Raw genomic sequence first — 19,396 nt, 5'->3', positions numbered from 1 at the left:
TGTTGGAGTGTTCAGTAACAGCAGAATAAGTGCTTTATTTCACTCGTAATCTGTCGTTCTAAATGTGTCGGCTTGTTTCTTCCTGAATCTTGATTCCCCTACCAGCGTCAGAGTGTTGTTTGTTTACAGTTCCTTAAATGAATCGGATTCAATCAGCTTCAGTTCCGCAGTAGATTGCAATCTATTGCACAACTGTTTTGGGGTTATTGTTGCAGAACATTTCAGGCAGGTCTCGTTTGGTCGTATCACATTGCAGCGAGCAGGGAAAAAAAAAAAAAAAAAAGGTGATATGGCCTGATCTGTCAGTCAAGAGATTTTAATCTGTGCAACATTCTGACTGAAATCACGTTCTGAGATGAGCTAAATGATGGTTTACCTGCGTTTATGGCAATATGGAAGCTCCTGTTTTAAATGTTGATGTTGTTATTCAATCACATGTGTTTGTGCTGGAAGCAGTGAGTGTGTCTTGAATCACCTCTGAATCCTTCCCAGCCATGAGACATTCTTGGACTCGGTCCGGACTGGCTGGCCAGAAAAGCTACAGGGAAAGAAAGTCAGAGAGAGAGGAGGGAAACGAAGGAGGGAAGAAACAAGAACAAACAGAGAGAGAAGGACATTTAAAAAATCTTTTTCCTGTTCAATTTGGCGTTCCTGCTCGTGCTACGTTTCTGATAAACAGCTATTTGAAGCAGCAGGTGCTCTGACGGTCAGCCAGGAAGGGAGAGCCAATAACACATGACTAATCTGGATGGAATAAGCAGAGCAACAGCTTCAGGGAGGAGAAAAATAAAAACCAACTGGCAGCATTGATGAGTCCTGATAATGGGCCAAACTGTCAGGGCAGCAAGGACCGCGGCAGCATGACTGATTCACAATTTGACTGCACCTGCAGAAGGAATTGGGCTGCTTTTTATTGAGCAGCATGCACTGAGAAGTGCCTGACGGCAGAAATAAAGAAAGAAATAGACATGAACATTTAAAGGAAAGAACATGCACTTTTGGAAAATATCTTTAATTAAAAAAACTATTGAGGATGCAGTGCATTCCTGCCCATCTTTTGGGATGTAGCTCTCCCAGCTCTGCACATCTCAAAACTTTAACTGTATTGCAACTGCAGCACATAAATAAGCTTAAATAAAGATTGTTGATCTTTGTAGAGCAGACGACCAATAGTTGTCCTGTAAACAGATTTGCATGCCTGAACTGAGGATCTTTGCAGCTCCACTAGATTAACTACGGACCTGTAGGTTGGTTGTGATGCTGTCCAGATTGTCAGACTAGGTTAAATAAGTTCAACTCTGCTTTGAACTTTTCAACAACTTTCCCCTGACTCGTCTGCTGTTCCTCGTGTCCATGACGCCGTTTGTTCATTAATGTTCTCCAGTGAACCTCAGAGGCCTGCTGGGCCATTATGGATAACAGGGCCGCAACACAGATGTCTGCAAATATTTTCCAAATTGTTTGTTAAAAATGAAAAACTTAAAAAGAGAATTGTTTTCCAGCAATTCACAATTACGTACTACTTTGTGGTAGTCTACCATAAAATTGTAGTAAAATGTGGTTTTAATTTCATAGGATGTTATAAAGTTTAACGGCAGAGTCGATGTTCCAAACCCGATGGAGGTGATTCAGTTTCAGGGTTCATATTTAGGGGGAAGAGACAACAAAAGGCCCCTGTGGCTGAGTGAAAACTTTGACTTTTCCAATTGATTTGCTTGCTCTGACTCTGTTCAAGTGTGTGTGAATGTGAGTGTGTGTGTTTTGAATGGTGGGGGGCTGGAAGGATGAGCTCACTCTCGGTTCAGGTAAGATTATCTTCCATGAAACACGTACTGGTAATCATGAACATGTCTGACTTCACTAATAAAGCAATCAAAACAGCACACATCGCCCAACATAATCACATTAAACATCTCATAAATTATATGAAAATAAATAAAAACCCCAGGATAGGTCCAACCCCGCCCCGACTCCTTTTGATGAAATCAAAACTGAGAGGAAATAACTGAGCTCTTGATAATGTGCAAGCGAGAGAGAAATAGAGGCTCCAATGGCAGCTACATGACTAATCTAACTATTTCCCTGACTCAGTCATTCCCTCAGAGACCAGAGTCATGAGGCTGAGATAGAAGCGATATGACCATGAAAACTGCTGCTAAAGCTGCTCTGACAAAAGTACAAGAAGCAAACAATTTCTCAGAAAAATCCCAATCCATAAAACTCCAAGACATACAAATGCTAATTAATACTTTAAAGGCGCATGATCTGGCACTTATTAATTGGTGGTCCAAGCAGGAAATCACCACTCAGTGGGGGAAAAAATGACACACAGTCATATAAAGCCATTAGTGACAAAATACTGGTGGTTTTAGGAAACAATTTCAGAATGTCCCGTAATCATTCCACGATGCAGTCATCCCCGCAGAGCCCGCTGCGGAGCCAAGATGATCAGATTAGATTAGTGACCGCACTCGGCCTAATCTCCAGTACCACACACTGGCAGGAACACGGACCACCGCTGGGAGAGTGCCACCAGGTGAAGGCTGTGGTTGATGGGAATTTATCCTGCTGTGGAAAGCATGCTGGCTGTCATCTTAAACCACATGCAGGAAGAGTGAAGGGCTAGTAAATCAACGGCAAAGAAAAAACAAAACAAAAAAGCAAAACCAAAAAATAAGACGGAAAACTGCTGAAAATGTCGAAAGTTCTGCTGCGAAACCAGAGAAGGGGCAACGATGAAAGGAGAAATTTGAAAGCAAAAAGCCACAGAAACACAACACAACCCTTGGTGACCTCTCTCTGGGTAATGGTGGCTGCCAGCTGTAGGCTCACAGAAAAGAATGCCTTCAGTTTTGTTTTTTTTAACTTTGCAGTATTTTTTTATTTTATTTTTCAACTGTAGCCTCATCGAAGACGATGTCTCTACAGGCGACAGTTAATGGCTGCCCTGGGGAGAACTGGGAGCAGCGGTCACATGTCAATCTGTTTGCCACGATCATTTCTTTTAAGAGTTTTCGATGTAATCACGCAGCGTTTAAAAGTTTGGAGAGGAAAAAAAAGAGAAAGAGAACATAGCACTGTGAATATCAACAGCTTAAAAGGGGAAAATAACTGCACATAATATGAAATGGTATAAACAAACTATAAATACTGTATGTGAAAATGCAAAACCCACATGAAGCTAAGTCATGAGTTAAAATTATCTCTCCTTTCACTGGCGGAGAGCCGGGCACAGTGGGTGGCTGGCTGGAAGAACCGGTGTGTCTGTCCGTTCCAGAAGCTGTTCGTCTGCTCGCCTACCTGTTTGTCCCCCTGACGGCTTGCGTGCGCGTCTGACTGATGAGGATATTGATTTGATCCGACAGATCACGGTTATGAAAAGGCAGCGCAGTCGCTGTCCTTGCTGTGACCCTGAACTCAGCCAGCCATTAACGTGTATGTCTGGCCGTGGATGTGCTGGGAAACATCAGGGTCGTGTATACTGTTTTTTCTTCCTGCAGACAGTTTCCTCCCATATGTACAACTCTACGAATATGAGACCTGTTCGACTTAGTTTGTATTTGATGTTGTGTGACAGTATGACGTTTGTCTACATCAGTGTTTGGTGAGTTTTGCTGCACCGGTGCCTGCAGCCTGGGAACGAGATCATCTGGGGGTTTTTAAAGTCTATGCTTCTTGCCGGAGGGATCCTCTCCACGCCATCAATTATTTTTCACAAAACTGAGACTTTCTAATGCATTTGTACGTTTTGTCCACATGCATATACACTTTTTAGATAAAAAAAACCTTAGTTTAAAAATACAAAAAAAAAAACCTTAGGACGAGGTAGACGCCAAATAACCAACTGTCTAACTCAGATAAAAGATCAGCAGACTCAATATTCCCATTTTGTTCAATGCCAGTTAAACAGAGGCAATGATCAGTGAACAAACATACTTATACTTTTCTTCTCATTTCTCTCCATCAAGTCCAGTTTATGTCAGTAACTTCTGAACCCAACTCAAATCTGGACATAAAATCTTCTTTATGTTCTGGAATTTTACAAAACTCTGACCTGTCGTACCATCCCCTTCAAAGATGATATTCTTTTTATATGGCTTAATGAAACATATTTCACTAAAGAATGAATTACCTAGAAATGAAGGTCCAAAGAACGAACTGCACTGCTGTAAGTTGCTTACAGGCATCAGGACAGATAAGGTTCCTGATGGGATATAAGTCAGAAGGGTGTGACTTTGCTCTTAAATGATCAGTAATTACTTTAATCAAGTAATCAGATTTGTAAATCTGCTGTTATTTGACACAATTTTGGGTGACAACAGTTTATATTTACACCCCTAGGCACACGCATTTATTGCTGTGTGTGCGTCTTCCACTTCATACCTTCCGCGGGTTCTGTGTGATGTCATCCAGACTCGTAGAGAGAAGGTTATCTTTCATGGCCACATATAGACGCCTCCTGTCTTCATCAGGCAGCAGGGAGTGGAGATCTCCCGCCTCCAAAGGCAACGTCAGCAGACGGCCATTTTGAATGAGCTCTGCAGTGGAGGAGAAGAAGAAATTCATGTAACATCAGACCAAGCGTAAGCAGAGGAAGTTCAAACTTCAGCAAATGCACCAGAATATGTAAAACCTGGGCTTAACACTTCGGCTGCAAGGCCCAAAAAGGTCAAAGGTCCAGAGAAAGGGATGCTTTTCTGGACTTTTAAAGATTTATATCCTGTTCAAGTTTATCTTTAGGATAACTCAATATTGATTTTACAACAAGGTTTTATCTTGTATGGATTTAAACACAGACTGGTGTTTTCATTTAGTATAAATGTACCAATGGCAATTGTCGTAATCTTTTATAGACTGTCAAAGACATAATAATGTCTATAATCATGTACTTATTTTAAAATTATGTAAGTAATCTATTACAACAATTCTGCTTTTCTCATACACTGTGTGAATGCCTCTAATCTAATATAGATTATGAAAGCCTGCATCAAACAAGGAAGACAAGAAAGCAATACTATTAATTAATCTGGCTAATTAATAGAATCTTTTTAATAATTAATCATTTTTTAAAACATTGGTGTAATCTAAAACTCCACATCGGCACATCAAAATGTACATCTGAATTCTTAAATGATAAAAAATCATGGCATTACTAAAGTTTAAACTCTAGTATGAATGAAACAAAATATAGTAGTAAAACCAAGATTTAGAAAACAGAATTAAAAGTGGGGAGAAAACTGTGACAAAAAACAACAACCAGGTATGACGCAAAATATTGTTTTACAAGTGATCAGATAAGCAGACAGGCATAAACTTTCCCACACCTGCAGTTTCTCTGAGATTCTCATCTCTTGGTTGTTTTTTTGTTCTGCTTCATCTCTAACACTCTGGACTCTCACACCAAACAAAAAAGTTGAAATGCATGTTGTATGAACACACACACTCACATCTTGATACGCTGTACATGTGTTTCAGACAGACTGTGGGATAACAAAGGATTCTGAAATGACTAATGATGAATGTACTGATTGCATTTTTCTAAAATGATTGCTCTGTCGCACTATGTAAACTATGAGAACTATTGCCAGGAAGATTGTTCGATATCTGAGCAAGGACGCAAACGGCACGTCAGTCTGTCTTGTGTTTTGTGTACGAGCGAATTGGCGTCAAAAAGCAAAAAGCAGCGGCAGACGTGGCTTCACACACTGACAGCTCATAATAGTACGCTGAAGTACAGAGAGATTTTGAGACACATTTGTCTCATAAAAAAAAACAAAAACTGGATGACATTGCCACACTGTGTTGGTAAATGACGCTGAACATCTTCCCCCGTTGCCAACCTGGCCCCTTAAATCCAAAGAAATATGATAGGACCACAATCTCAGGCCAAGTGTTTAAGTAAAATGACCATTTATGCTTTTTTTAGGCTGCTGCATTTAAGCTCCAGCAACTAATTTACATAAATTGCTGCTCAGAGCGCATAGCTGTTTAACTTCATGATTTATCACCCTCCACAGCAGCTGCAAACTCAACTCATTTTTATGTTAAAAATTAGGTTTAGTTTCGCGCTCTCCTGACGGTGGGCAGTCGTGTGCTGCCTGTTCCTCTGAGGTGATGGATAACATCTCTGAAACACACTGCTTGTTTCATCGGACTGGTAAATGTGAACCGACATTGTGCTCTGAAGTGTATCATGCATAATATAATTGAGTTAATCTCCTTTAATGTAGCGCAACAGTTTGAATTTTGAAACGCTGAAGTCTCACCGCATTAAACAAGAGACTCTTTCAAATTCGATTTAGGATATAATTCAAGGTCATGTAGAACTTTGCTGTGTTTATTAAGAGGGGAAAGTTTTTGCTCCAACAACGAAACAGATAATACGCGTGCAAAAGATGGAAGAAGTCCTCAGAGCTTCTAAATACCTCAAACAAGCTGCTCTGTCTGATCTTTATTATTCTGCATTTAATTGTGTTGTGCTGCAGTGTAAAAAGAAAAAAAGCAAACTTAGAAGACGAGGAAAGAACAGATCAGACAGAAACATGGCTGTCAGAGGCAGAAAGAAGTGGGAAGCTGGTGGAGGAAGAGCACGGAGTGTTGACACACTGAGAATAACATGCAGGGATGGATATAGACCTGGCAAACTGCAGATTGGGGTGACAGAGAGGTCAGACACAGCGGGAGCATATATTCAGTGTCTTAGCTGAATAGTCGTTTCTTCAGGTGGCAACAAGAACATTTTAATGATCCTGATACCAAACAACCAGTATGCATGTGAAAGGCTGGTCTTCGGTTTTCAGTTATGCCTTTGTTAACCAACTTTACCTCCAGAGCTAAGAGACAATGACCAATACAATCTTCCAAATGCGTACAGAGTGCACAACTCTTAAATACAAGTTTTAAAATGTTAAAACTTCAAAGACTGTGTCTGTGTTACATAGTCCTGAAAATAATCATTTCTACATCAACAAGTTACGTTTTGAACATAACTAACAATGACCTTATCTGAGAAAGACAGAACCTTTGTGGCTGCTAAGATACATCCTCAAAACCAGATCACACTGGATGCAATAATGTATAAGCAGAGGCTCTTGACTTTGCATTTAGCTGGACGTGTCGCCTGCAACAGACTGGCGACCTGTCCAGGGGTTACCCCGCCTCTCGCCCGGAACGCAGCTGGAGGTAGGCACCAGCACCTCCCGACCCCGTTAGGGAGAAGAGTGCTCAGAAAATGGAGAGATGGATGGATGGATGGTCATGTCGCATACATTGATGAAAAATTGGTAAACATAATAGATGAAACACCACGCGTTTTTAGTTTGCTCATATTTTTCTGTGTATTCAACAAAAGACAGTGTTTTATTTGCTAACTCTGCAGATGGTTGCTCGATTAGATGTCTTATAGTGTATTTTAAGTATTTTTCACCACAAATATAAAAATGGTTCAATACGTTCTGTACATAACACACCAAGTTTGAATCAAATAAGCCTTCCTATTATGTAAAGACAACTTCAATTTCTAGCTCTGGTAATAAGGATTTTCTCCCGACTTTAGCTAAAGTTGGTGTTGGCGCCTAAGGTAATCTGTTCAGTGACTTGTGCCCGTCCTCACCAGCTCTCACCAGTTGAGAGGTGGTGAGGAAAACGCTGAGGACACAGGTTGGAATGAAGAAGTGATCATTTAATGATAAAAAAAACAATAATCCAGGCAGCAGAAACCAGAAAAATATCTTGTGAAATTGTCTTAGCCTGCTCTGGTAAAATATTAACACAAGAAACTTTGAAGGACATTTATGAAATTTTGTTTTGTTGACATTAACAGGACATTGACAAAGTTGTGGGTACATTTGTAATGGGAATTTGGATGTAGAAATTAAAATGAATATTTTATCAGTTGGTCTTTTAAACTAAATTTCACTAAACCATCTTATAACTATAGTCAAACTGCATATTGTCGAATGTTAATGCAAATTACTGGACAGTATTGGATTGATTTTATAATATCTTTCAGCACTTCCTAATTTGAGTTGGACCTGTTTGTACAATAAGACGAGGTTCGCTGTGATGTGGCACAAAATAAATGAATGTAATTGAATTAAATGAATGAATTATTGTATGTTTGGATACAATCAGGAAACGGTAGTGAATATTTTTCCTCTCATCCTGGGAAAAGGAGAGTTCATTGGAGCACTGCATCTTACAGTTTCATAAAAACACAAGTTCTTCCATTCCTCCGCCAACAGCGCGGACAGATTAAAACAGGTCAAATTGAATTAAGAACAATGGAAAAGCTTGATTGTTTCTTTGCACTGTTAACTATGAAGATGACAAATAAACCAGTAAGAGGTGAAAGCCAAGTGGATAACGGGGAGGAGAGGAGGAGAAGGTCAATGGGGAGATGAACAGCTGGAGGGAAAGATGAGAAAAATGGAATGGCAAAGTGACAATGAGATGAAACCGGGCTGATGGGTGAAGACAGCTACGAGATGAGAACGGGAAAAACGTCAAAACAACGGATGATGATGGACAGATGAGAGAGGGGAGGAGATGGGAGGAGGCGAACAGACTGAAAGTAATCCTGATGGACGAAATTAATAAATAATGATGGATAATGATGAGGGTGAGGGGAAGAGGAGGGATGAGGAAGAAAACAAGGGGATTGGGCGAGATAGGTCGATACGGGTGGAGGAGGAAATCGTGTTTTGACGACACCGAGGGGCAAATGATGGACACAAGGGTGGATTGAGGAAGAAGTGGAGTCAAATGAGAAGGCAGATTTGAGAAGAAAATGGGAGAACCACATTACAATAAGCAATGAAAAGCAGCAGGTAAGAGGGTGGAGGAAGAGGAGAAGATTAGCTGAAGGTAGTTTAAAAAAATAGGGTGAATAAAACCTGAAAGAAAGGCAAAATTCTTTGACAACAAGGTGAAAAATGATGAGGAAAAAGTGGCAAAGTGAGAAAAGAAGAAAGGAAAGGAGGGAGCAAAAAAAAGAAAGATCGACGCAGCAGACAGAAATGAGAAGCACTTCCACATGCTGACAGTTGGGTAAAACACACGAGATGGATGAGCAGAAAGGAAATGCGATTTTTTTTTTCTAAAACGAGGCGAGAAAAACATGACTCATTGGAAAGCGAGAAATAATCAGCAACAGAGAAACAGTAGGAAAGAAATGGACTTTCAGCCCAAAAGAAAATAGCAGAAACTTATGGTTAGCGCAGCATGAAATCTCACTGGGTACTTTGTTGTTATTCAGCAAAGCATCGGGGAGGTAAATTGTTTTGTTTCACACTGATTTATGTCTCATTAATCCAAGAGAGAGCATCAGCAGCAAAACAACTTCAACTGATTCTCTTCCCTCCTCCCTTCATTTCGCGTAGATTTGGCTGAACTCAGATACAAACAAAGATGAACTTTTTTTTCCAAACAGTCGCTGAACGAATGAAAACCTACAAGCTTTCCAAATGGAGGTTCTGTTCACAATTGCTGAAAAGGAAACATGTTGTTTTAAAAACATCAACAGGGGAGCCAACTCTTTCCGACCATTCCTGCTTTGGTTTGTATGCATTTAAAATTGTTTTTTAAGATTTTGTAATGTTGGATGTTTGAGTTTTTATTCGCTACCAGTCCAAGTCATTTAAGATGTCATATTTATTAATACTTGAGGCTTAGACAGCAAAGTTGTGCACAACTTACTGCAAGTCCGAGAGAGTCATTAAATACACTCCCTGGCCACTTTATTAGGTATCTTTCTTAGTGGTTAAATTACTTGCTTGGTGCCTCAAGGTTGTTCAAAAAGAGTTATTGTTTCCAGCAGGAAAGTTAATTTTTTTTTGCCTAAAATGGTAATCCACATTCCGCCTGACAAATCCACCACAATTAAAGCCCCAGTTTCAATGTGGTTGGAACATTGTGTGAAACATAAAAACAGAATACAATGATCTGTAAATGCTTTTCAACTTGAATTAAATTGAATACTCACTCTATAAAGATGAGATAATGTTCAAACACATAAACAGATTCATCGTGACTGTTGCAATTATTCACTCGTTTTGAATTTAATGCCTGCAACTTGTTCCCAAAACACTGGGGATAGTGGCAACAAAAGACAGAAACGCTCGTTTGGAGCTTTCCACAGGTGAGTGTCATGTAAATACAATATACAGTCACCAGTTATGAACATTACCTTTAGTCAAAAGCCACGATCAAGCTCATTAATGCACAAATATGTTCATCAGTCTCCATTTACTGCTAATAAAAGGCTGTTTTAAAAGGTGCCTTTCTAGCATCAATGTTAAAAAACTCAGTGTTTCAGCTGCTTTGAGGTTTTCAGGAAGTTTGTTGCATTCAATTCCACTGTGTAGGTTAAAACAAATTAGCCAATTGTCTTTTATTTTTATTTTTTATTTGTGTTTTACTCAACATCTCAACTTCCGTGGAATTGGGGTTGAACAAAAAAAAAAGACCTAAGAATGAAAGAAAATCCCCTGCATATGTAAAAATAAGCAAGTGTGCTGAAGGAAAACAATCAAAAGTTGTTCAACTTTGTTCAAGATTTGTAGCTCTTCGGTTATATTTCAGTCAACACTCGATTCGTCCGTCACGTTGCAGCCGCTCTCTGTGCTGGCTGTCTCTTCACCTCATAAATATTTAAGCAAAAAGAAAGAGGAAAACAAGTGATCTAATTTCTTGAAAAAGAAATCTACTTACCTGCTTTGTCACCAACTGTGTTTAGCCAATAAATGTCTTGGATTTCAAACATTCCCATCTTGCCAGCCTACGTCTGAAGGAAGGAAGTTTCTAAGAGGCTCTTACTTTACAGGATATCAGAGCCTGGTGGGGATTCATGCCTTCCTGCTCCTACTCAAGCATCCAGCTCTTCACCAAAATTACTGTGTGCACCTCAGGAGCAGCATGACCTTGTTTCACGCAATATGAGGGGAAAAAACTCAACTTAATTGAATGTGAAACCACCGCTGTGGTGAGAATGCCAGCAAGATCCTGCATCTGTTACCCTCACAGGTTCCTGTTGGGTCAGACAGGCTGAAACATGTTGATGTGGGGGTTTAATAAATAAGTAAAAAGCATGGAACCGTCTCCACGAAGGACCCTGTGTAATAATAGAAATCGGATATCCCCCTTGAGTCAGGATCACATGTTTTATATTGAGTCAACTCTCGATGTGATTACAACTCTGGCTTGTTTTCTTTATTCTGCAGACACAACAGCATGAGTGCATTCTGACAAACCCGGCATGTTTAAGCCCATAGGAATGAACAACTCTTATTTAATATGAAAAACCAAAACAAAACAAAGCGTTCCTCAGTCATAAAACACCAGCTGCACCTACTCCACCCTAACTCTTGGGACAGAGTTGCCTTGGATACAGCAACCATGCCAACATAATTTAGGAGGGGGTGCGGATGGGGTGTCTCTTGACCCTCCACCCGCTGCCACCCCGCCTCACTCACACACACACACACACACGCACAGATGATTGATTTGGCCAACACCTCTGCACAACATTTCTAACAGGGTCGATTGGAATAATGGAGTATTTCAAAGACATCAAAGACATTTGTCAGCGGGGGGCCGGAGGGGCAAGAGTAGGGGGCTGTGCCCTTGAGGACACACACTTAGACATATTTCCTGATACAACAGAATAACAAAATTTCCCCCATGCTTCTCACTTACATGCAGCCAGGGCCGGATTTACAAGAACGTGGGCCCCTGGGCTGGTGCCCGGGCCACTGAAGGAAAATTATTTTGCTCATGCAAATTACAGTACATTATTATTATTAGGTAGATCTGTACATCATTTAGAATGAACTGATGATGCTAAGATGATGATCGATTAATCTGCCACTAGGACAGTAACTCCATGTTGTTCCCAAAGAATCTGTGGGCTCCTCCAAAATTGGGGCTTCTGCAAACAACATGACCTTACGCTTTTTTTATTTACACTTTTGTCAGGTCATAACCACAAACTGCAAAGTATCTAGTTGGGAATAAAAAAAAAGGAAAAGATAGATGGTTTTCAAAATATTTTACAAATAAAAACTTAGAAGGATTTGTGTGCAGCCCCATTTACATTTATAGCCCTAAAAAAAATTTGAGGATGATAATTGCCCTGGAAAGATTCCTCATTAGGATAAACACTCCAACATACAAGATGAGCCAGGAATGCGTTGTTTGAAGTGATAACAGATCATCCCAAGTTACATGTCATAGAGAACGACCTGTGGAAACACAAAAAGCATGTGTGAGAAAATGCTCTGGTCACATGGCAACACAAGTTGAGCTTTCTGCACAACATGAACAACTACCCAAGTGTTTGTTGGAAAACTAATTAACCTAAATCTGGAAAAAACAAAAAAACAGAAGGGGCAGCATAATGCTGTGGGTCGGGTTTCAAGGAAAATGGGTGGAGCTAAAAACAGAGCAAACCTGTTGGAGACTATAAAAGACTAGGGTGAAAGTTCACCTTCCAGGAGGACGACTCTAACCATCCAGAGCAGCAATGAACTGGAATAGATCAAAGCATACCTATGAGCTAGAACGGCCCACTTAAAGTCCAGCTCTAAATCAACTTGAGAATCTGTGGCAAGATTTGACAATACAAACACGTTGTTCATCCAGGCCTCAATGAATCCGACATTAACCGTAGCTGCCGACCTGTAATCGTCTGGCCTAAGTAACCAGATAGAGATGAACCTGCTCTCATTCCAGCCTGCAATAACTTTCCAGATGGAAGTTTTGGGAAAGTGTTCTTAAAGACCAGACAGCAAAAGTTTCAGAGACAATTTGATGATTTGATTCACCCACAGGCAATTTCATTCCCCAGCTCCGCAACCTTTTCAGAAATTCTGGATTGGAATTGATTTTTTTTTCTTTTTGTTCACAACAACTTGCAGCTCCTAAAATGCCTTCAAACAACACTGAGAGCTGGAGGAACAATTTGACACAAAAATAGCAAATTGCTGTTCAGCATACAGAGTAGAACATTAAAAAAAAGCCTGTGAGAAAGCCATCAAACGGCGATTTATACTCTGGATAAAATGCTTCAAAGAGTAAAGAGTGTCAATAGCTGCCACAGGTATGTCGATCATTTGAACCCACCCTGCAGGTTGTAATCTTATTGACGTATTGTGATGACTTGTGAGATGTTGACTAACTTTTGACCAGCCAGAATTCAGACGACTGTCAATAAAAATGCTTCAAGTTTACATTACTTGACATTTCTCACGAGTTCAGTAGAAAAACCCAGATTTCTAATTACACTTGTTTTAACTTTTTCTTATGATAGAAATGAGATTCATCCTAGTTACTATTTGCTACTAGTCTTGTTAATAATCTTGTCATTGTGAACTGTTCATTTTCTGCAGACGTAATACTGTTATTCTCTCTTAAACATCATTATCAGTTTAACTCTGATATGATTATGGACACTTTGGCCCATTTGTTTACAGCTTTCTAGTTGATCAATCAATTATTTTTGCTGCATTACAGCACATGGCACAATTTTAAAAGAACAATTTTCTTTAAGAAATGTTGAAATTCAACTTTACATGTCTCAGAAATCAAAGAAAAATTGTGGAAAAACGATGGACGAAAAATGTCAAATTCCAAAATAATGCAAATGACTAATAAGGCAAATAATTGTCTGGAATAACAATTATCTGTTGCTATGTTAAAGATTAAGAAGAGACAATGCAGAGAAAATGAATTAGCAGGCTGTTATAACAGGGAAGGAATGGTCAGTTTTGGTCAGGGAAAGCACAATCTGTTCAAACACTTTAAAGTACACACACACACACACACAATTGCGAAGCGCAGCAGGCCTTATAAGCATCAAGTTGACAGCAGGGTAGAGAAAGTTCTTGACCTCTGATCAGAGCCAATTGACCTCTGACTCCTGTCGCTGGGAATCAAAGACGGAAAAGGTTACGGTGCAAAGGAACAGACGTCCTGCGACCTAATCCCACAAGCCTGTGCCTACATGCTAAAACCTCTGGATGAATGGTCCCTTTCTTTCAGTGGATGGCTCTGCCTGTCCACATTTGCCTCTGTAAGTGTGTTGTTTACACCACGTCCATAGGTGTGTGTTCGCATGAATGTGCGTTTTGTCAACGGCCACGTATTTTTATCCATGGTGAACATTAGATTAAAGGCTGCTGGTCATGGGAGCACAGACGGACCTCAATGTGATTAGAGCAAATGTGCGGCGTGTGATGCAGCTAAGGACATTCCTGCACTGCAGAACATCCCCTCTCTCGGACGCACGGACAAGCAGATGCCTCTGTGTGCTGTTACACCAACAAGGCCAAATTAATCAAAAAGAAAAGGAAAAAAGACTCGGTGAAACGGTGGAGGTAATTCTCCATGATGCATTGAAGCTTCTGAAGTAGGTGTTGAATAATACTGTTGACTCATGGACGTTTCTCCAAAGCTAAATCTGTGAAACGTGCAAAATCAAAACAAGAAAATGCGTCAGCCCTGAAAACTTGCATCAGTCAGATTCGGTTTTATTAATATATTTCCATAACAAAAGGCACCCCAGGGGGTTTTGCATTAAAAGATCTGACAATTTCCTCTGAACAAGCACTTGGCAACAGTTTATCATGACATAATCACTGAGCTCGGGCTGCTATATTCAATTTGCCACATGGTGTTTCAGTGCAAATAATCATAATGGAGAGACGTGAATCAATAACACTTTAATTTGATTCAGTTGGCTGGAGTCGGAGTAGTTATGAAAGACAAGACGAAAACATATTATAAAACATAAAGGGAACTGAACAGAAGACAAAGTGAAAGTAGCTTTAAAATTAGCAAGCAGGTGTCGGCTCGCACTGCTTAAGATGCCTGAAGCATACAGTAGCTCTGCTCGAAGCTACAGTTTCACTTCTCATCTTCTTCCAAGGCCAGTGCCCTACTTGCAATTTTAAAGAGAGCTGTCAAAGAGCTTGAAGGTGTCTTCCTTTTCCTCTGCTCCACTTTTTCATGCAATTACCTTTTTTTTTCTCCTTTTTTATTTTGCTGCGGATTTGGAGGACGAATCAACGCCCAGCCAAATCCAAGTTTAAAACTCTGGAAAAGAAAAATGTGTTTACTGGATTTTTAAAATAATAATAATAAAAAGAGAATTGTTAGAAGTACAGCAAAATCCACACTGTTATTTTAGACTATATAAGCCATGCTTAAAGACGTGTTTATTTCCTCCAGCTGCTAACACACCATCCATTCAATCCTGTTTTAATTTTGTTTGTCTTTTTGAATTAAAATTATACCAAGGAATAACAATAAAGATTGTATTCATGTTTTGTCAGATCACAAACAAAAATGTCAACGTATCATGTGGAGGAAAACTAACACTGTGAAGACACCATGGTGAAACATGAGGAGGATAGCATAATGTTCAAAGTCATTTTCTTTATGTTTTTTAAACTTACAGATAGCGTGAAACACACAGTGAAGCGATTGGAGCATGTGTTAGAATGGCCCAGTCAAAGTACAGACTTAGACACAATAAGAAATTATAAAATACTTGAAAATTGTTGCTCAGTTTCAGGAATCTGTCACAAACACATCCCAAAGGACTTGCAGCAACATATTGGTTCTGCAAAATTTTGATTTAGAACAGCAGATTTTCATTTGTACAAGAAAATACAAAAATATGGATGTTTTCACTTCTCAATCACAGGCTACTTTGTGTCGGTCTGCTATATTCAGCATAATCTCCCCTGGTCAGCAGTTCAAATGTGACAATAAAAAGCTAACTGAATTCTTTTGAGTGGTGTCTTATATGTGTGTTTTTTGTTGTTTTTTGCAGGATGAGGCTGACAGACAGATCGGAGCACAGCTGTTGTTGTCAAGGTGATGCGTGGTGGTCATAAGATGGGAATGACGGGGAAATAAATCCTTTTGGCACACAGTGCGGAGAACGTCAGTGCAGTTTTTCCATGCTGGCATAACAAGAGCGTATGAGGACAGATGTGACGCCCCGGTCTCCGGGGGCTGGAGTTTATGAACAGTTAGATCCAACTCAAATGGTTTCCATCTGAAATCTCCCAAGAATCACAAACTAGTTCAGTAGACGGGGATGAAATAAACATTTTCTCCACCTTCAGACTCCAACTATGTTATATTCCTTATTGAAAGGAAGCCTTTTAACACACAAGCTTCCTTTACCATGAATCTGTCCAATTATTCTCCTCCAGCCTAAAGCATTGTCCATGTGAGAGCATTAAGGATCTACACATGTGTGTACCTTTGTTTCTGTGTCTTTGTGAGCATCTGTCTTTGTCAGTCTGTTTGTCTGCTCACTGAGCCCCAGGGAACTTTAGCTGTCTGGTGCAGCGTTCCCAAAGGGAGGACTTTGTTGGCTGCGCCACAAGAGGAGGGTGTCGTTGGAGGGGCAGGAGGGGAGTGCGGAGGGTGAGGAAACCGGGGCACATTTCCTGTGGAAATGGGGTTATCACTTCACAATTACTGGTGCAATTACAGTGGGAGGCCTGCAGAAGCTTGGGAACAAAGCCTATAGGCACACAGATGGGCACTCGGATGGAGACATGGAATCTTGTCAAACACTCGTGTCTATGCAGCATCAAGACAAAAAGAAAAAAAAGCGGCACTGTTTTGTTAAGCATAAGTGCCCTCATGGTCTGTCTTTCACAGAGTGCCTGACTGTGCTGGAGAAGGTCGTCTTGGTGTCTTAACCTCCCGCTGTGACAAGAGTGGCTCAATCCATTATAGACAGTCATTGTGTTTGAGATTACAATGTCGTTATCTATCCACTGGGACACTGTAAATTTTCCCAGATGCAGGATTAATTGTCTGCTTCGTCCCTCACACGACGCCGCATACATTTGGAAATCCAGCCCCTCATTACTGCTCAAGCACCCTCATTCTGTATGAGGGTGGGTCCACCTTTTCTCTGGGACCGGGACTTGTTTCTCTTTTATTTTCCTGTAAAATTAGAATCATCTTTTAACCTGTCAACATCATCACTTTTTCTGATGGCTCCCGACTCCCACAACTTCAGCCAACGTAGAAAAATATACGCACACAAACAAGCTCTGCTTAATGCGCCGTGCTGCTCCGTTTCAGTTCAAATCCTTTAACACCCCCCTCCCCCCCCCCCCACACACACACACACACACCAGCACAGAATTACAGCCAAGCACAGACACACCAGGTCTGGACTGTATCACCCAAAGAGCAGACCCAGGTGGACAGCTTGACCCCCGACCTTTTGACGAATGAGTATTTATCATCATCAAACCGTTGGGTTTAGGTCAACGTGATGCTACATACACACAATACAGTCTGGCTATTGTTTACGTTTAATCTAATTTGTTTTTGGGGGTTTTTTTATTCCTTGTTGTCTGACTTGTAGTTCAAGTCGGCCTTGCCTGACTCAGAATAATGTTTTCATGCTGGGCCACATAGATGAAATATTTCTATACAATGGCATTTTCCTCATACTTAAGAACATGAATTCCCAACTTCCTTTATAATAGCTCAAGTGAGCATGTTTGTCATTTCTTTCCTTGTAGGGAAACATCTCTATTTAAATTTGGAAAAATGTTGTACACATGTTGATCAATTGTTAACCAAGCTGAATCTTACAAAATTTGATCATGCAGAAAATGTTTCTGAAGCTCAAATGCACCAGAAAATTGTTTTGGGGGTAAATTCTAGCAGCTACTTAAGGCGACATTAGAGAACCAACCAGATGTCGATATGGAACCTTGGAAACGATTCGTCCACCTTTGACACATGAACAGTTTCAGTAATTGTCTGAAATCAACTCCTAGTCTACTGGAAGGAGCTGTAGCTTCAATAAGTTTCCAATAACATCACAGCACAAGGTAATTATGAATTAATTTGGTTTGATGACAAGCCATCATTTCTTATGGTTCATAAAAATCAGCAGGCCAAAACAGAGCAGAGAGTAAATCAATGTAAGCAGGATATGATATAAAATCAAAAAAACATTTCATATGAATATAACCAAATAAAATACAAGTGAAATAAATAATGAGATTTGAGCATCTTTATGGTCATTTACATCTTTGATTAACAACCTGGAACAAAAAGAGAAAATACACTTTTATATAATGATTATATTGGTACAAAATGGCAGCTTGTGGGTCCAATATGGAGGTATGAATTGACCCAAAGCTTCAACAAGATTAAAGAGATCATTTAGATTTTTTTTATGTGAAGTTATTATTAGCAACAGTTCCCTCACTTATTGTAAAAAGATGACAATAACCATAAATAAATAAGTCCAATAAATCCTTGGAGTCGTGGAAGGCATCATCAGTTGTTTCCTCCAAAAAATTCAAAATGAAAATGTCAATATTGTTGGATTTAAAGTGCAAGTGGATTTGACCGCCCACTGTTTCACAACGTACCGTTGTTACATTTGGTGCTGTGTTTTGTCAGCCAAACAACCTCCAGTTTCCTTTGCGGAGTTACGCTGGTTGAATCTGTCAGCTGTGTCAATCCTCCAGTCCTCTTTAGCTCTGCCAAGTGTAGAGTAAACTCAGACTGTCGCCCCCCCAGCATCAAAGATGGCATGTTATCGGTCTCTCCAGGTCTTGTTGTTGCTTAAAAATACTGGCAGATTCACAATCAGCTGATGAAACTGACAGACCAGCTGTCAGCTTGAACTGTTTCGAGTGTTATTTTAATTTTCCAACAAACTCACATTGCTTTGACAGCTTTCTGTGACAGGTTCGGGAAGTATTATCAAAATTATCCAAGTTAAACTTGTAAGATAAATAATGGAAGCAGTTTTGGGATTAATTGCACTGATCTGATCTAAACTTGAACAAATTTTCATTTGACTTAACTGGATATGTATTGACATTTGTTTAGAATTGGTGTTGCAAATGAACTGAAATGAATTATATTGAACTAAAAAGCATGTCCAATTCATTCTATTGCCTTCCTGTGGGTAAATGAGTCAGGAATGGCTTCTGATGCCGCTTTAGATTTCGATTCAGTGTGGCAATATGTCTTTGTTCCTGCTGAACCTGATACTTTATGACTCTGTGGACCCGAGCCAATTGGTCCGGGCCGGCAACTCGCAGAAAAATCACTGCAGTGTTTCCTCCACAAAATTTGTTACTGCAGCACACTTTCCTGGAGTTTCCAAATGTCTGCACTAAGGTAAAAAAAAAAAAATGTCTGCAGCTTTCAAATTGTCTCTGGCTTCTGCTTCTTGGCTGAACTTCAAAGCATTTAAAATGTAAAGTATTAGCTTGGAAAAGAGGCAATAAAATACCCCAACATTTTACAAATGGGCGCTTTCTGAAAATAGTAGCTGCCCTGTGAAGGTTAGTGGTAGTCGTGATGTCTGCAGTGATTTACAGTCGGCTTTGAG

At 40.0% G+C, this 19,396-nt stretch overlaps 1 protein-coding gene across 2 annotated transcripts in view; it reads right to left on the bottom strand.

The window, feature by feature from the left end:
- sema3h (sema domain, immunoglobulin domain (Ig), short basic domain, secreted, (semaphorin) 3H) overlaps nucleotides 1-19,396 on the bottom strand; it is a 62,969-nt gene that overhangs the window by 30,875 nt on the left and 12,698 nt on the right. For both annotated transcript variants that reach the window (XM_055048355.1, XM_055048356.1), the window contains exons 2-3: nucleotides 4,384-4,538; nucleotides 476-538 (exon numbers count right to left, since the gene is read on the bottom strand). In XM_055048355.1, the coding sequence (XP_054904330.1) occupies nucleotides 476-538; nucleotides 4,384-4,538 (218 nt within the window). The remainder of the gene's footprint in view (nucleotides 1-475; nucleotides 539-4,383; nucleotides 4,539-19,396) is intronic.

This window comes from Poeciliopsis prolifica, unplaced genomic scaffold, assembly GCF_027474105.1.
Source record: "Poeciliopsis prolifica strain line A6 unplaced genomic scaffold, Auburn_PproV2 SCAFFOLD027, whole genome shotgun sequence".
Lineage (NCBI taxonomy): Eukaryota > Metazoa > Chordata > Actinopteri > Cyprinodontiformes > Poeciliidae > Poeciliopsis > Poeciliopsis prolifica.
Note: the sequence above shows the minus strand (reverse complement) of the source record. Positions and strands in the feature narration are given on the sequence as shown.